At 38.5% G+C, this 19,127-nt stretch overlaps 1 protein-coding gene across 1 annotated transcript; it reads left to right on the top strand.

The window, feature by feature from the left end:
• Nucleotides 1-293: 293 nt before the first annotated feature.
• On the top strand, nucleotides 294-9,779 carry C4BPB (complement component 4 binding protein beta). Its single transcript, XM_081254825.1, has 6 exons — nucleotides 294-729; nucleotides 1,292-1,462; nucleotides 2,968-3,144; nucleotides 6,945-7,038; nucleotides 8,697-8,820; nucleotides 9,571-9,779. The coding sequence occupies exons 1-6, from the start codon at nucleotides 672-674 to the stop codon at nucleotides 9,712-9,714; spliced, it is 768 nt and encodes a 255-aa protein (XP_081110951.1). The 5' UTR covers nucleotides 294-671; the 3' UTR covers nucleotides 9,715-9,779.
• The last annotated feature ends 9,348 nt before the right edge of the window (nucleotides 9,780-19,127 follow it).

Consider the following 19,127-nt stretch of genomic DNA (forward strand, 5'->3'; position numbering starts at 1 on the left):
TCCTTCTCAAGTTTGGAATCCACAAGGACCAGCTCCTTTCTGGGAAGCCATATGGTCTGGAAGGTTGGAATCAGGTAAGGTTAGTTGACTTCCTTGAACTTTCAGTCTTCAATGCTGCTTACAGTCTTAGGATACCTGGTATTTGAGAAAGGGGGAGGAGGTAGCACCCAGAGTTGGGTTTTACTTGGGAAAGCACAAGGGATGTACACCTCCATCCCCACCTCCCCGCCTCTACCCACAGTGCTGGAGAGAGTTACAGAAGGTGGACTGTAAACACTGGCAAATATCGACAGATGTGAAGGTCATGGCAAGACCATTTGGCCCAAATCTGTTGAGGAAGGATCAGCCTGCAGTTCAAAGGGACTGGTCAATTGGATTTGCATAAGCAACACTTGGGCCATTTCTGAAACTGAGTTTTAAAACTGGCAACTCTTTTTTATCACCCCTTTGGGTTTTTGCAAAATCCCTCCTTGTACCAACTTCCTTACAGCTACTCTTATTTCCTGCTGTAGAATTTTTTTCCTTCCAGGGAAGAGAAATCAAGAAAACCCCTTCTCTAGGAAGGAGGTGGTTGGTCTGATCTCAAGTGGTGTGAGAAGACCTATTTTGATCTAAGCCAGGATCCTAGGCTGTGTTATTTCCAACCCGGGTCAAACAATTTTGATCGCAAGATGTTTTTTTGGTTTATGTGCTGTCTTGTGGATATGTGGCTGATTTCTGCCTCAGATGGTACGTATGCTTTTCTAAACCTCAGTTTGTAAGGCATGATATCAGCTTGTGGATTATGAGGCATTCTATCTGGGGTTTTAATGAAATTGAAGTTTATAAAATATATTTCTGTCATTGAAAAATCTCAAATTACTTGGCCTAATGCTCTGAACTCAATAGGGGCATAGTAAATATTTAATGATTTTGCTCTATGAAGTGGGTCATTGTCTGCTACTTTCCCTTTCTGTTCTGGGAACAAAAAATGTACCAATTTCAAAATCTTGAGAGGTCTTATTTATGATAAACTCCAGCACCACTATTTGGAAAGGGGATTGTTTTTTTTAGGAGTGGATAACTTATGGCTGAACTTGAGTAAAACTCCTGTTATCCTTTTGAAAACAAAACTTTGGGAATCCTTGGGCAGGAAGGGATGTGGAGGTACATGGACATGGAAGAGTACAAGGAATCAGAATTAATAATCAAGCCAAAAGACACCTGGATAGGGACTCTAGTAAGTGCTTCCTCAGGGCATGTGATACGTCAAACGAATCTGTTTTTTGTTTGTTTTTTTTCCCTCCAACAGAGATCTGTCCAGAACTCCCCCCAGTGGACAATAGCATATTTATTGCAAAGGAGGGGGAAGGACAAATTCTGGGGACTTACTTATGTAACAATGGCTACCACCTGGTAGGAGAGAAAACCCTTTTTTGTAATGCATCTAAGGAATGGAATGCCCCCGCTCCCGAGTGCCGCTGTAAGTTTGATCTTTCTGCTACTTTGTTCACCTTGTCATCCCTCTGTATTCTTTCATATCGTACCTCCAGTAGGCCATGGTAAGACTTTATAAGAAAAAAAATTCTCAACTTCTAGTAATACATTTTTAAAGCACTCTAGTTGTGGAACTTCTTTTAGTAGGTACATAATCAGCTCTTAGTATTAATTTAGTTGAATTAGTAGACGCAATCATCCCTACAAGAAGGAAAGGATTTCTTCTACATATTAAAGCTACTTCTTGGGGGGGGCTGTAATTTGTTTAATATCATATTGCTTTAAAATTTTTAAGTTAAGAAAAATTTTAAACATATACAAAAGAGAGAAGTGTAAAATGAATTCATATATATGATCAACACGACTTTTTTAATCTACAATTCTGCTTTGCATTATTATTATTTTGAAGTAAATATATCTTATCATTCCATTTCATCCATCATATAATTTTTTTTAATAAATTTATTTTATTTACTTTATTTTTGGCTGCTTTGGGTCTTCGTTGCTGCACGCAGGCTTTCTCTAGTTGTGGTGAGTGGGGGCTGCTCTTCATTGTGGTGTGCAGGCTTCTGTTGTGGAGCACAGGCTCTAGGCGCACGGGCTTCAGTAGTTGTGGCATGTGGGCTCAGTAATTGTGGCTCGCGTGCTCTGGAGAGCAGGCTCAGTACTTGTGGCGCACAGACTAAGTTGCTCCGCAGCACGTGGGATCTTCCTGGACCAGGGCTCGAACATGTGTCCCCTTCATTGGCAGGTGGATTCCTAACCACTGCACCACCAGGGAAGCCCCATCATATAATGTTTCAAATGGGAAAATTTATGTTCTCAATTTACAGATGTGATAACTGAAATCTAACTGATTTGTTCAGGTTCATAAAACTCATTTGTGGTGTCTGTAGAGATGGAGAATAATTAGTCCACATTCTCTTTATTAATACTGTTTTTAGGAATAGCTGGATTAGTTCTCCTTTAAACCTAGAGTGTAAAGTTCTCCTTTATACCTAAAGCACACCTGTATATTTATCCTTTATTCATACAACCAAATTCACATCCCTCTGTATCCTCCTGTTTTTCCACCTGGGCAGAACAAAAGAAAACAAAGTAAAAAATGATGACTAATGTGTGTATTTGACAGGATGAAAGGGAAGGAAACATTTGCCTCAAACATAGGCTCAAGAATTTTGAGCAATGCTTAACGTAAGAGAACGATGAACATGCTATTGGTAATTTCCAACTACATGCTTAATTTTAGTAAGTTCAAATGTCAGTTGTCACTCTTGTGCATGATCAAGACATTTTCTACCACAGTTAAGGGCAACCCAGTCTTTTCTCATTCTGCACTGATATGGTTTCGTACCATGTACCAGTCCATATTAAAAGGTGCAGTTTTACTTCTCATTTTCAATTTTCTTGATGAAGCCTGAGGAGGTCTAGCCTTTGCTGTGGTGGGTTTCTGCTTAGCCCTTTCAGATCTCTGCCTGTTTTCTTCTTCAGTGGGCCACTGTCCTGACCCTTTGCTGGTGAATGGTGAGTTTAGTTCCTTGGAGCCTGTGAATGTGAATGACACTGTCACATTTAAGTGCAATGAGCATTACATCCTCAAGGGCAGCAATTGGAGCCGGTGCCTAGAGAACCACACTTGGGTGCCTCCCTTTCCTGTCTGCAAAAGCAGTAAGTATAAGAGAAAAAAAGTGCAAATCCCAAAGATACTGATCGGCAGTGAAAGTCTAGCCATTCACCACATGCCCACAACGCTGTCCTCTTTTTTGTATCTGGGAAGGGTTTAGGATCTAGCAGGCAACCAAGAAAAAGCCAAGCTCAACACAAGCAATGTATTCTAATGAAATGATCAGCACCCAAACAATAAACAACACCTGCCCCCCCACCCCCGCACCCCAAGTAGGATTCCTGTACTACTAGATCTAACACAGGGTAGTTTGGGACATCCGACTATGTATTTTTTTAATTTCAAGATTAAGTGATAACGTGTTTTTTTTTTTGAAAGATAAACAAAAACAGGGGGAAAAATACCATAACTCATTATTGCAATATTACATAAAATAAGAGTTGAAAATACCTCCTTTTATCACTACAGTTCATAGCTCTCAGAGGTAATTAGTTGGATGGGTTTAATGACTTTTTCTTATGTTTACACAGATATTTTAAATAAATGCACACACACACATACCAACACACATATATACATACAAAGATGGGACTTTGCTATATATATTTTTTAAATAGCTTCTTTTTTCATATAACAATATACATGGGAATCTTTTTCAGATCGGTATGTATAGCTCTACCTCCTGCTTTTTAACTACATGTGGATATGTCGTGATTTATTCCATATCTCTCATATTGATGAACATTTATTATACTTCCATATTTTTGCTATTACAAACAATGGTGAAATGAATGTTATTGTATATATATATGTCTATACACATACATCCTTATGTCTATGCTACTATTTCTATAGAATAGAGTCCTAGAATGATTGGTGAGTCATAGGATATCATTATTTGCAAAATATACCTGAAAAATCCAAGAAATTCTACTAAAAACTTCATTCTTCGATACAAAATAAATATTGAAAAATCAACAGTTTTCACTTTCTAGTAATAGTTATCAGATGAATATTGAAATGTAAAAATAATTCCATTCATGAGACCTATAGGAAAATTTACCAAAGGACCTAAAATAAGACATGAATAAAAGAAAAGATTTTGGATGGACAGACTTGGTATTATAATGCACTCCTAACCAGAATTTTAAATTAAAAAATAGGAAACAAAAAATTAATTTTAAAATCTCATTTGGAATGGTACACATCTAACATTGCAAATTTAATTATTTCAATACTTTATATTTTTAGAGCAGTTTTAGGTTTCTAATAAAATTGAGAGGAAGATACAGAGACTCCCCCTATTGCTCCTGTTCCCACATATGCACAGCCTCCCCCCACCCCACCCCCATTATCAACGTCACTCACAAGAGTGGTACATTTGTTACAATTGATAGACTTACGTTGACACATCATTATCATTCAAAGTCCATAGTTTACCTAAGAGTTCACTCTTGGTGTTGTACATTCAATGGATTTGGACCGATGTATAATGACATATGTACATCGTTATAATCTCATACAGAGTATTCTCACCACCCTAAAAATCCTCTGTGCTCTGCTTATTTATCACTTTGCTTCCCCCACCCCTCTCAACCACTGATCTTTTTATTGTTTCCATAGTTTTGCCTTTTCCAGAATGTCATACAATTAGAATCATACATTGTGTGGCCTTTTCAGTGTGTCTACTTTCACTTAGTAACATGCATTTACGGTTTCTCCATGTCTTTTCATGGCTTGATAGCTCATTTCTTTTTAGTGCTGAATAATATTTCATTTCTGGATGTACCACAGTTTACTTTTCCATTCACTTTCTGAAGGACATCTTGGTTGCTTCCAAGTTTTGACAATTATGAATAAAACTGCTAAAAATATCCATGTGAAGGTTTTTTTTCTATGATGTAAGGTTTCACCTTCTTTGGGAGTTAGATCATGTGGTCAGAATATATTTAGTTTTGTGAGAAACCACCAAACTGTCTTCCAAAGGGGCTCTACCATTTTGAATTCCCACTAGCAGTATATGAATACTGTTGTTCCAAAACCTTTCCAGCATTTGGTGTTGTCAGTGTTCCAGAGACTGACCATTCTAATAGATGTGTAATAGTATCTCACTGTTGTTTTAATTTGCACTTTGCTGATGACATATGATGTAGAGCATCTTTTCATATGCCATCTGTATATCTTTGGTGAGGTGTCCATTTGGGACACTGGACTTCCTTAATCAACTCATTGAAATTCTTTTTCCTTGCTTCCACACAACTTTTGAATTCAGGTTTTGATCTTTTAAAAATTATTTATTAACTGCTGAAGTAATACATCTCTGTTGTGGAAAAATACAGAAAATAAAAGAAGAAAACATTTAATTACCTACAAACCTACCACCCAGAGATAACAGAATACTTTGGTATATAATTTTCAGACTTTTATTCTTCTGTTCATATATGTTGGTATGTGCCTGTGTTTTACAAAAATAGTATTATACATACTCTTTTATGCTTTGCTGTTTTAGTTATCTATTTGTTTTGAAGACTTTGTGCTTCAGTAAATACATAATTATTCTTAATTTAGCGGTTAATTTTTATTTATTTATTTTTTTTGCGGTACATGGGTCTCTCACTGTTGTGGCCTCTCCCGTTGCGGAGGACAGGCTCCAGACACGCGGGCTCAGCGGCCATGGCTCACAGGCCCAGCCACTCCGCGGCATGTGGGATCTTCCCGGACCGGGGCACGAACCTGTGTCCCCTGCATCGGCAGGCGGACTCTCAACCACTGTGCCACCAGGGAAGCCCAGCTGTTAATCTTGATCAACAAGTTTAGACTCATATAACCTCAGAGCTGAAAGGGACCTTAGGGATAATATTATTTAGCCTGCTCATCTTATAGATTAAGAAGGAAGCTGAGGACTTCCCTGGTGGTGCAGTGGTTAAGAATCCACTTGCCAGTGCAGGGGACATGGGTTCGAGCCCTGGTCCGGGAAGATCCCACATGCCGCGGAGCAACTAAGCCCGTGAGCCACAACTACAGAGCCTGGGCTCTAAGGCCTGAGAGCCACAACTACTGAGCCCACGTGCTACAACAACTGAAGCCTGCAGGCCTAGAGCCCGTGCTCCACCACAACAGAAGCCACTGCAGTGAGAAGCCTGTGCACTGCAACGAAGAGTAGCTCCTGCTCGCTGCAACTAGAAAAAGCCTGCATGCAGCAACAAAGACCCAATGCAGCCAAAAAAAAAAAAAAATTAATTAATTAATTAATTTTTTAAAAAGAAGGAAGCTGAGAAAGGTAAAATGGCTTCTTACATGCCATGTGGTCAGTGGAGCAGCCAAAACCAAAACTCACAACATCTAGTACCTTGTCCAACTCTCTTTCCATAATTTTACGGACTCATCCTCTTTCCTCGCAGCTCTTTTTTCCGTTTTTTGCTGAATCTCTCATATGGTACAACTGTCACACAGGGGTAGTCAACCTCCATTTGAGCTCACACTATTTACTGTTTCAGGAATTACTTCTTCCATCTCTACCTATAGCCTAATTTTCCCCTTCTTGTACACTGACAATTAGCATCTCTATAACTTAACCTTCCTTTCCTCAAGTTCTTGCCAATCACAAAGTTTCTGCCAATCTCACATCATTAATGACTCAGAGAATGAGCCAGGGGAGGGAGTCTTTCTCATGGATAAATATGATTTGACCAGAGGAAATGAATGGAGAACATGTCCCAGATCCCACATGGGCTGCTGTGAAGGTGGCAGGTGCTGGACTACACAGTTGCACTTAGGGGCCTGGCGTTGTTAATTGAGCATTACTGGACTTCACAGCTGTCATTCTTATACTCCTGTCTCTCAGGAGACTGTGGCCCTCCTGAGAATCCAACTCATGGCTATTTTGAAGGAATAGATTTCAACTCGGGATCTTCCATTACTTATTACTGTGAAGCGAGGTAAGTGTACTGCAGCTTTTTAAATATGAGACCTTGCCCATTGACTAATAGCCTTGTTTTGGAAAAGACCCAGTCTGTCTCAACCTAGTCTCCTGATTACCTAGCACATTCTGATATATATATTTTTTGAATTGATTTTTTAACTTTTTAAAAAATTAATTTAGTTTTGGCTGCGTTGCGTCTTTGTTTTTGTGCGTGGGCTTTCTCTAGTTGCAGAGAGCGGGGGCTACTCTTTATTGCAGTGCGTGGACTTCTCATGCGGTGGCTTCTCTTGTTGTTGAGCCCAGGCTCTAGGCCCGCGGGCTTCAGTAGTTGTGGCACGTGGGCTCAGTAGTTGTGGCTTGCAGGCTCTAGAGCGCAGGCACAGTAGTTGTGGAGCACAAGCTTAGTTGCTCCGCGGCATGTGGGATCTTCTCAGACCAGGGCTTGAACCCGTGTCCCCTGCATTGGCAGGTGGATTCTTAACTACTGTGCCACCAGGGAAGTCCTGCACATGCTGATTTTGTGAGCTGCTTTAGCCCACTGCCAGCTCTCCCCAAGCCCTAGAAGACAGATTGATCCTCCTATTTATCCTAATAGAAGTATCACTCTTTTTTCTCTTAGCTAAGACAAGATAAAATATTTAAAATGTATGTTTTTCTGGGGCTTCCCTGGTGGTGCAGTGGTTAAGAATCCACCTACCAATGCAGGGGACACGGGTTCGAGCCCTGGTGCAGGAAGATCACACATGCCGTGGAGCAACTAAGCCTGTGCGCTACAACTACTGAGCGTGCGCTCTAGAACTTGTGTGCCACAACTACTGAGCCCGTGTGCCACAGCTACTGAAGCCCACACACCTAGAGCCTGTGTTCTGCAACAAGAGAAGCCACTGCAGTGAGAAGCCCTCACACCGCAACGAAGAGTAGCCCCCTCTTGCCGCAACCAGAGAAAGCCCACGCACAGCAAAAGACCCAATGCAGCCACCCCCCCGAAAAAAGTATGTTTTTCTAAGCAGTCTCAGAACAAAAAACTCAAGAAAAACCACAGAATGTATGGAAGTACAGAAATAGAATTATTTAGAGTAGAGATTCTTAGGACATAGTAATTAAAGTCTAACCTTAACTTAGACTACCCGGTCACCCGCTTACAGATCTCCTAACCTATTCTTTTCCTGGCCTGTGACCTCACTGGCATTTCAATCTCATTATTTACCTCCAATGCATTTTGCCATCAACTCTCATGTTTTTCTGATTAAGAGCTGAGGCTCCTTTTAAGCAGTTCCCCAAGATTTATTTGAAGGCTGTCTCTAGCTTTCTACTCCTTTTTAGAGCATAGATGACAGATGCTTTTTTAAAGTTACTGAACAATGAAGAGCTTCCTCCCTCACCCTTCCCACCCAAAAACTGTGTGCGTAAAAATACATATTTAGAATTTTTCACTCCTCCATGTCTTACAGTCTGACTCATCACTTGGGTCCTCTCTACCCCCAGGAGAGTGGTTTTACTTTATGACTGCTTTGTAATATTGAGATAACTTAAGCATGCATTAGGGCTCTGGGGCAGAAAAGTAGATTCTATTACAGTGTGAAATACTGAAATACTGTTACATAAAACCAGCTTTAGTTGCCCAGTTCAAGAAGTGGAAGTGTAAACCTTGTTGCCATTCTAACTTGCATCCAGGTACTTCCTGGTGGGCACACAGCACCAACAGTGCATTGATGGGGAGTGGAGCAGTACCCTTCCAGTCTGTGAGTTGATCCAAGAAGCTCCCAAACCAGCTGAGTTGGAGTTGGAGAAGGCACTGGTAAGAGTGGGCTCTTTTCTGTCTTATTCACAGCTGTGCCTCCAGGGCCTGGTGTCGCTCTTGGCATATGCTCAGTAAATAGCTGTTCAATTTGGAATGTCTTTGAATGGATTGGTCTTGGCCTGATTGTAGGGTGGGGCCTATAAACTAGTAACTCATGTTTTTGTATATGAATTCCCATTCTCCACCATCATCATTAATACCTTATGAGGCCCTTTTGGTAGGGGTTGTTGTCTCATGTGCTTTAAAGAGCAAGGTACATAAACTTATGTCTTAGACTTGGAAGTATTGCTGTTAAAAGTCTCTAAAATTTTTCTAGACTTCAAAAAAATATCACAAAAATGCTGAACAGATCCATTTTCATTGAGACTCCTCTTTTAGTCTATATTTATTACTGGGATGACAAGTAGATTTAAGCCACTAAATTTTATTTTCAGAAAATAAAGAAGTACCAAAGGGGCAGGCAGTGATAACTTCCCCCAAGACACACCAAGTTGCAAGATTTTATATATATCTCTGTACCCCAGGGGGAAGAGAGGGACACTTGGCAGCATCCTGAAAGGGGCCCTAGGCAGCCCCCAGCCATCCTGCAAATTTAAATGATTCATCATTTGAAGACCCAGATCCGTACTGAAGCTAGCCTTGTTCTGAGCCCCCATTTGGGTACCTAAACACTACTCATTAACTTCCGAGTGTAGAGCTGAGTCTCAGTTCTTAAATTGTTAACTTCAAAAAATGTTCTTTCTTCAGCTTGCCTTTCAGGAGAGTGAGGAACTTTGCCAAGCCATAGAGAACTTTACACAAAGATTAAAGAAAAGTGGCTTAATGATGGAGAAAGTAAAATGTTCTCTGGAAACAAGGAAAGCTGATTTGAAGACAAAAATGTTGCCCTGACATTGTCTGAGCAGACTGCGTAATAGAAATACTCCTATGAATAAAATTTCCTCTTGGTTCTGAAATTGGTTTCAGATTTTTCTTTCTTTGGGCCGAAATGCAACTTCATAGTAACCAGCTGCATTTGCATGGGGTGTGTGTGTGTGTGTGTGTGTGTGTGTGTGGATGTAGAATGACCAAGTGTAGTGATTGTCTAAGACCAGAATTAGAAACGCATTAATGGGGAGGGAAAGGTTTAATTTCCTGTCTGAAAGAGAATGGGAAGCTCAGATCACAGCTAAGGTACATGCCTTTTTTTTTTTTTTTCTCTTTTCTTTTTTTGGCAGTGCCGCACGGGTTGGGGGAATCTTAGTTCCCCAATCAGGGATTGAACCTGGGCCCTCGGCAGTGAAAGCGTGGAGTCCTGACCACCGGACTGCCAGGGAATTACTGTTTCATTTTTTAATATGAGATGCAAATTATGAGGCAAAAATTAACCCCCAATTAACCAAAACTTATGAGGCAAAAATTAATGTCTCATTTTGGGAAAATAGGCTCAGAACAGCTATATCCTTAAAAATGACTTATCGAGACAAAAGTAGAGTTAGAACCCAAACTCTCCTCTGGATCTCCCAGACATCCTGTTTATAAAACCAGGTTCCCAAATCTTATGTTGTAATATTGCTCACTGCCTTTTGGATGAAACTTACACCTCAATTTGAGATGTTGCAACACATATGAATATATTTTCTTATTCTTTTTTCAGTTTGAGATGTTGCAACACATATGAATATATTTTCTTATTCTTTTTTCAGAGGGCGAAAGAAGTAAGAATCCTTAGGTTTTCTTGTCAAGATTTTATACTGATCTAGTATGACAAGTTTCTCCCATCTCTGACTCTGACCTCTACTCCAAACGCATAGGAACTCTTGGTAAAATACAAACAAAATACAGAAGAGAGCTTGAAATAATGGAAAATCTCTAGGGGAAGTTATGAGGGAGAACAAGAAACAGCCTCTCGGGTAGCCTACAGCCTGTTAATAGACACATATATACATATCATTAATTCAGTGTGTTTAGAATGAAGCAAGCCCCTCTCATGAAAACTGTGCTATGGGCGCTTGCATGGGAGGAGGCTGACTTCTGTCTTAAGAGGAGGAGGAGACAGGAAAATGGTCAAGGTAGACGGCATAGTTTTTTGGGCCCTTGAAAGTGATTACGATTTAGATACAATGATTAAGGAAAAGGATGTTCCAAGTGGAAAGAAGATTTGAGAAATGTAGTAAAGAGTCATAAGCTTTTTTTTTAAATTGAAGTAGAGTTGATTCACAATATTATATTAATTTCAGGTGTACAACATGGTGATTCAATTGTTAATAGATTAGATTTCATTTAAAGTTACAAAAAATAATGGCTATATTTCCATGCTCTGTACAATATATCCTTATTGCTTAACTATTTTATACATAGTATTTTGTACTTCTTAATCCACTACCCCTATCTTGCCTCTTCCTGCTTCTGTCTCCCCACTGGTAGCCACTAGCTTGTTCTCTATATCTGTGAGTCTGTTTCTGTTTTGTTATATTCATTCATTTGTTTTATTTTTTAGGTTCCACATACAAGGGATAACATAGAGTATTTTTCTTTCTCTGCCTGACTTATTTCACTAAGCATAATACCCTATACGTCCAACCACATTGTTGCAAATGAGAGTCATAAGCTTTTTAACCAAGTAGATGGTTACTCCTACTCTTACGATTAATCTAAATTGACCAAAATGATTTTAAATTGTAAGCTGTTCATTATATTATTGCCTATATTGTCTATACTAGCAAGAACTTGTGAGCATTAGAAACGTCCTATCTAAGGAAAATTTTAAAAGAATTATGATACATCAAATGTAATACAGTCTTTTACAGTGATAATTATGGACAGAAAAATTTCAAAACATAATCTTTTTTTTTCCACATTTTCCAGATGCTTTTATTCTACATAGAACAGAGTTAACATGTAGAAATGTTTGGATTCCATAAGATAGTTACACTATAACATTTATACTGTTAGATCTAATAGATACTATTTAAAAAAGATTACAGGGAGATTCTCTGCTAAACCACAGCACACCATTTTATGAGATGATAAAAAGTATTTCACAATATTACGTGTAATTATGTATTGTAAGGTCACATAATATAGGTAATATGTCCACTTTGACCTCTGGTACCTGTTTCATACTTATTTTCATAACTTTTTTATTAATTAAAAGATCATTATTGTATATTTTCTTTTCTTTAATGACAGCCTATATTAGAAGACATGTGTATATCCCAGATAGAGGGTCTAGAAATGTATTACACATTAGACACATGACTTCAGGATCTGGAATGTAGGCTCGGAAATGCTGCACTATGGGGCAGAAGGCTTGACCCCTTGTTAACTGTGAGGTTTTGGTCAAGGGTCAATTCTCCAGTCTTTGTTACCTTATGTGATAAATGAGGATTATAATTAATATGAATGATGTGGAGATGTTATTTGTTTTATAAAGTTATATTATGAGGTGAAGTGGGGAATAAAAACTGCACAAAATTGCATATGTAGTACAATATCAACTGTGAAAAAATGTGTTGAGGAAAACCTGGAAAGAAGTAAACTGTAATATTATCAGTGTCTATTTCTGGGAACTGGAATCACTGCTGATTTTTATGAAAATGTTCTGTCTTCAGTAATTTTGAGTTTTCTATCCTATGTTGACTTTAAGGGAAGAAATAAATCTCTCTCATGCACACACATACACACACATACACACACATACATTTTACTTCTCTCAAGTCCTGGAGCTGGTCATCTTATGGATTCTCTTCAGCTCTGAGATGGAAGATTCCAATGTTTACTGTATTTCACTGTTATAGGCATCAACAAAATCCCTCTCTTCTCGCAGGTCTTCAGCCATTTGCTGCCTTTGCCGTCCCGGCCAGAGCCCACTCTTCTGGTTTGCTCTCATTCTCAGCGGCGGTGTACTGCCTGCATTCTGTTCTGAGATTAGACTATCAGGCTCCTGCACATAGCAGTCAAGTATAATCTAGTTATCTCCATGAAAAGCAAATCTGGATCCTGTGCCAATTATACCCGCCCCCCACCTCTAAAATAACCAAACATGTCAATGGTTTCTGCTGAGCAAAATTACCATGATTGGAGCTTTGCATTTGGAGTGTGATTAATTTTATTAAGATTCATTGATTCTCTCACAGGGCTGTAAGCTCCTTGAGGTTAGGTATCCCATTACTTTTTATCAGCCATTGGATTTCCAGCCCTAGCATGAGCTCAGGATTCAAGGTTCTAGATCTGAAGTTCCCACTGCATTGAATGATTTTTCCCCAGATATCTCACTTCCTTGAGGACTCTGCTTACTTCTGATCATCTCAATCCTTGACCAGCCATCCTGCTTAGGATACAACCTCTCCTCCTTGTCCCCTCAACCTGCTTTCTTTTACTTCATAGTACTTACCTCCCTCTGAAATTGCCTCAGATGTTTATCTTTTTCTTTATATTTATTCTTTTTTTTCCCAGTTTTATCGAGAAATAGTTGACATACATCACTGTATAAGAATAAGGTGTACAACATGATGGTTTGATTTACATATATTGTGAAATGATTACCACAATAGGTTTAGTTAACATTCACCATCTCATATAGGTAAAATAAAAAGAAAAGAAAGATTTCTCCTTGTGATGAGAACTCTTACAATTCACTCTCAGCAACTTTCCTATATATCATACCACAGTATTAATTGTAGTCATCATGTTATATATTACATCCCTATGACTTATTTATCTTATAACTGGAAGTTTGACTTTTTTTTTTTGCAGGTATTTTATTTATTTATTTATTTTATACAGCAAGTTCTTATCAGTTATCTATTTTATACATATTAGTGTATATATATCAATCCCAATCTTCCAATTCATCACACCACCACCACCATCTCCCTGCTTCCCCATCTTGGTGTTCATACATTTGTTCTCTACATCTTTGTCTCTATTTCTGCCTTGCAAACCCATTCATCTATACCATTTTTCTAGATTCCACATCGATGCGTTAATATACGATATTTGTTTTTCTCTTTCTGACTTACTTCACTCCGTATGACAGTCTCTAGGTCCTTCCATGCCTCTACAAATGACCCAATTTTGTTCCTTTTTATGGTTGAGTTATATTCCATTGTATATATGTACCATATCTTCTTATCCATTCATCTGTCAGTGAACATTTAGGTTGCTTCCATGACCTGGCTATAGTAAATAGTGCTGCAGTGAACACTGTTGTGCATGGGTCTTTTAGAATTATGGTTTTCTCTGGGTATATGCCCAGTAGTGGTATTGCTGGATCATATGGTAATTCTATTTTTAGATTTGTAAGGAACCTCCACACTATTCTCCATAGTGGCTGTATCAATTTACATTCCCACCAACAGAGCAAGAGGGTTCCTTTTTCTCCACACCCTCTCCAGGATTTGTTATTTGTAGATTTTCTGATGATGTCCATTCTAACTGGTGTGAGGTGATACTTCATTGTAGTTTTTTTTTCTTTTTTTTTGTGGTACGCGGGTCTCTCACTGTTGTGGCCTCTCTCGTTGCAGAGCACAGGCTCCAGGCGTGCAGGCTTAGCGGCCATGGCTCACGGACCCAGCCACTCCGTGGCATGTGGGATCTTCCTGGAATGGGGCACGAACCCATGTCCCCTGCATCGGCAGGCGGACTCTCAACCACTGCATCACCGGGGAAGCCCTTCATTGTAGTTTCGATTTGCATTTCTCTAATAATTAGTGATGTTGAGCAGCTTTTCATGTGCCTCTTGGCCATCTGTATGTCTTCTTTGGAGAAATGTCTATTTAGGTCTTTTGCCAATTTTTTAATTGGGTTGTTTGTTATTTTAATATTGAGTGATGAGCTGTTTACATATTTTGGAGATTAATCCTTTGTCCCTTGATTCGTTTGCAAATATTTTCTCCCATTCTGAGGGTTGTCTTTTCATCTTGTTTATAGTTTCCTTTGCTGTGCAAAAGCTTTTAAGTTTCATTAGGTCCCATCTGTTTATTTTTGTTTTTATTTCCATTACTCTAGGAGGTGGGTCAAAAAAGATCTTGCTGTGATTTATGTGAAAGAGTGTCCTTCCTATATTTTCCTCTAAGAGTTTTATAGTGTCCAGTCTTACATTTAGGTCTTTAATCCATTTTGAGTTTATTTTTGTGTATGGTGTTAGGGAGTGTTCTAATTTCAGTCTTTTACATGTAACTGTCTAGTTTTCCCAGCACCACTTATTGAAGAGACTGTCTTTTCTCCATTGTATATCCTTGCCTCCTTTGTCATAGATTAGTTGACCATGGGTGCGTGGGTTTACCTCTGGGCTTTCTATCCTGTTCCGTTGATCTATATTTCTGCTTTTGTGCCAGTACCATATTGTCCTGATTACTGTAGCTTTGTAGTATAGTCTGAAGTCAGGGAGTCTGATTCCTCCAGCTCCATTTTTTTCCCTCAAGATTGCTTTGGCTATTCAGGGTCTTTTGTGTCTCCATGCAAATTTTTAGATTTTTTGTTCTAGTTCTATAAAAAATGCCATTGGTAATTGGATAGGGATTGCATTGAATCTGCAGATTGCTTTGGGTAGTATAGTCATTTTCACAATATTGATTCTTCCAATCCAAGAACATGGTATATGTCTCCATCTGTTTGTGTCATCTTTGATTTCTTTCATCAGTGTCTTATAGTTTTCTGAGTACAGGTCTTTTACCTCCTTACGTAGGTTTATTCCTAGGTATTTTATTCTTTTTGTTACAGTGGTGAATGGGATTGTTGCCTTAATTTCTCTTTCTGACTTTTCATGTTTAGTGTATAGGAATGCAAGAGATTTCTATACATTACTTTTGTGTTCTGAAACTTTACCAAATTCATTGATTAGCTCTAGTTGTTTTCTGGTGACATCTTTAGGATTATCTATGTATAGTATCATGTCATCTGCAAACAGTGACTGTTTTACTTCTTCTTTCCCAATTTGTATTCCTTTTATTTCTTTTACTTCTCTGATTGCCATGGCTAGGACTTCTAAAACTATTTTTAAATAATAGTGGTGAGAGCGGACATCCTTATCTTGTTCCTGATCTTAGAGGAAATGCTTTCAGTTTTTCACCATTGAGAATTATGTTTGCTGTGGGTTTGTCATATATGGCCTTTATTATGTTGAGGTAGATTCTCTTTATGCCCACTTTCTGGAGAGTTTTTATCATAAATGAGTGTTGAATTTTGTCAAAAGCTTTTTCTGCATCACTGAGATGATCATGTGGTTTTTGTTCTTCAGTTTGCTAATATGGTGTATCACATTGATTGATTTGCATATATCGAAGAATCCTTGCATCCTTGGGATAAATCCCACTTGCTCATGGTAAATGATCCTTTTAATGTGCTGTTGGATTCTGTTTGCTAGTATTTTGTTGAGGATTCTTGCATCTATATTCATCAGTGATATTGGTCTGTAATTTTCTTTTTTTGTAGTATCTTTGTCTTGTTTTGGTATCAGGGTGATGGTGGCCTTGTAGAATGAGTTTGGGAGTATTCCTTGCTCTCCAGTTTTTTGGAAGAGTTTGAGAAAGATGGGTGTTACCTCTTCTCTAAATGTTTGATAGAATTCACCTGTGAAGCCATCTTGTCCTGGCCTTTTTTTCGTTGGGAGATTTTTAATCATGAGTCCTCTCCCTCTTTTTCTTGATGAGTCTGGGTGGTGGTTTATCAATTTTGTTTATCTTCTCAAAGAACCAGCTTTTAGTTTTATTGATCTTTGCTATTGTTTTCTTTGTTTCTATTTCATTTATTTCTGCTCTGATCTTTATGATTTCTTTCCTTCTGCTAACTTTGGGTTTTGTTTGCTCTTCTTTCTCTAATTCCTTTAGGTGTAAGCTTAGATTGTGTATTTGAGATTTTTTCTTGTTTCTTGAGGTAGGCTTGTATTGCTATAAACTTCCCTCTTAGAACTGCTTTTGCTGCATCCCATAGGTTTTGGATTGTCATGTTTTTGTTGTCATTTGTCTCTAGGTATTTTTTGATTTCTTATTTGATTTCTTCAGTGATCTCTTGATTATTTAGTAATGTATTGTTTAGCTTTGATTATTATTATTATTTTTTTTTGTGGTACATGGGTGTCTCACTGTTGTGGCCTCTCCCATTGTGGATCACAGGCTCTGGATGCACAGGCTCAGCAGCCATGGCTCAGGGGCCTAGCCGTTCCGCAGCATGTGGGATCTTCCTGGACTGGGGCACAAACCCGTGTCCCCTGCATTAGCAGGTGGACTCTCAACCACTGCACCACCAGGGAAGCTCTAACCTTGATTATTTAGTAACGTATTGTTTAGCCATGTGTATGTGTTGTTTACGTTTCTCTCCCTGTAATTTATTTCTAATCTCATAGCGTTGTGGTTGGAAAAGATGCTTGGCATAATTTCAATTTTCTTAAATTTACTGAGGTTGATTTGTGACCGAAGATGTGATCTATCCTGGAGAATGTTCCATGTGCACTTGAGAACAAAGTGTAGTCTGCTCTTTTTGGATGAATGTCCTGTAAATATCAATTAAATCTATCTGGTCTTTTGTGTCATTTAAAGCTTGTATTTCCTTATTAATTTTCTGTCTGTATGATCTGTCCATTGGTGTAAGGGAGGTGTTAAAGTCCCTCACTATTGTTGTATTACAGTTGATTTCCTCTTCAATAGCTCTTAGCATTTGCCTTATGTATTGAGGTGATCCTATGCTAGGTGCATATATATTTATAATTGTTATATTTTCTTGGATAGCTCCTTTGATTGTTATGTAGTGTCCTTCCTTGTCTCTTATAACATTCTTTATTTTAAAGTCTATTTTGTCCAATACGAGTATTGCTACTCCAGCTTTCTTTTGATTTCCATTTGGGTGGAATATCTTTTTCCATCCCCTCACTTTCAGTCTGTATGTGTCCCTAGGTCTGAAGTGAGTCTCTTGTAGACCGCATATATATGGGTCTTGTTTTTGTATCCATTCAGCAAGCCTGTGTCTTTTGGTTGGAGCATTTAATCCATTCACATTTAAAGTATTAATTGACATGCATGTTCCTATTACCATTTCCTTAATTGTTTTGGGTTTGTTTTTGTAGGTCCTTTTCTTCTTTTGTTTTTCCCTCTTAGAGAAGTTCCTTTAGCATTTGTTGTAGAGATGGTTGGGTGGTGCTGAATTTGCTTACCTTTTGCTTGTCTGTTAAGCTTTTGATTTCTCTGTCGAATCTGAATGAGATCCTTGCCTGGTAGAGTAACCTTGGTTGTAGGTTCTTCCCTTTCATCACTTTAAATATATTTTGCCACTCCCTTCTGGCTTGTAGACTTTCTGCTGAGATATCAGCTGTTAACCTTTTGGGAGTTCCCTTGTATGTTATTTGGCATTTTTCCCTTGTTGCTTTTAATAATTTTTCTTTGTCCTTATTTTTTGTCAGTTTGATTACTATATGTCTCAGCATGTTTCTCCTTGGGTTTATCCTGTATGGGACTCTCTGCACTTCCTTGACTTGAGTGGCTATTTCCTTTCCCACGTTAGGGAAGTTTTCAACTATAACCTCTTCAAATATTTTCTCGGTCCTTTCTCTCTTCTCCTTCTGGGACCCCTATAATATGAATGTTGTTTCATTTAATGTCCCAAAGGCCTCTTAGGCTGTCTACATTTCTTTTCATTCTTTTTTCTTTATTCTGTTCCATGGCACTGAATTCCACCGTTCTGTCTTCCAGGTCACATATCCATTCTTCTGCCTCAGTTAATCTGCTGTTGATTCCTGCTAGTGTATTTTTCATTTCAGTTATTGTATTGTTCATCTCTGTTTGTTTGTTCTTTAATTCTTCTAGGTGTTTGTTCTTTAATTCTTCTAGGTCTTTGTTGAACATTTCTTGCATCTTCTCAATCTTTGCCTCTGTTCTTTTTCCAAGGTCCTGGATCACCTTCACTATCATTATTCTGAATTCTTTTTCTAGCAGATAGGCTGCCTATCTCCACTTCATTTAGTTATTTTTCTGGGGTTTTATCTTGTTCCTTCATCTGGTACATAGTCCTCTGCCTTTTCATTTTGTCTATCTTTCTGTGAATGTGGTTTTTGTTCCACAGGTAGCAGGATTGTAGTTCTTGTTTCTGCTCTAAAAACATAATCTTTTTTAAAAAACATCTTTATTAGAGTATAATTGCTTTACATTGTTGTGTTATTTTATTCTGTATAACAAAATGAATCAGCTATACATATACATATATCCCCATATGCCCTCCCTCTTGCGTCTCCCTCCCACCCTCCCTATCCCACCCCTCTAATTGGTCACAAAGCACCAAGCTGATCTCTCTGTGCTGTGCGGCTGCTTCCCACTAGTTATCTATTTTACATT

The sequence above is a fragment of the Mesoplodon bidens genome (genome assembly GCF_964165515.1).
Source record: "Mesoplodon bidens genome assembly, chromosome: 2".
Classification (NCBI taxonomy): Eukaryota; Metazoa; Chordata; class Mammalia; order Artiodactyla; family Ziphiidae; genus Mesoplodon; species Mesoplodon bidens.

What these genes read in the sequence shown, in the direction of transcription:
- C4BPB (XM_081254825.1), top strand. Translation starts at nt 672, where the DNA reads ATGTTTTTTTGGTTTATGTGCTGTCTTGTGGATATGTGGCTGATTTCT. An exon ending in CCCCGCTCCCGAGTGCCGCT is followed by an intron (nt 1,463 to 2,967) that starts GTAAGTTTGATC and finishes TTTCTTCTTCAG; the next exon opens with TGGGCCACTGTCCTGACCCT. An exon ending in ACTTATTACTGTGAAGCGAG is followed by an intron (nt 7,039 to 8,696) that starts GTAAGTGTACTG and finishes ACTTGCATCCAG; the next exon opens with GTACTTCCTGGTGGGCACAC.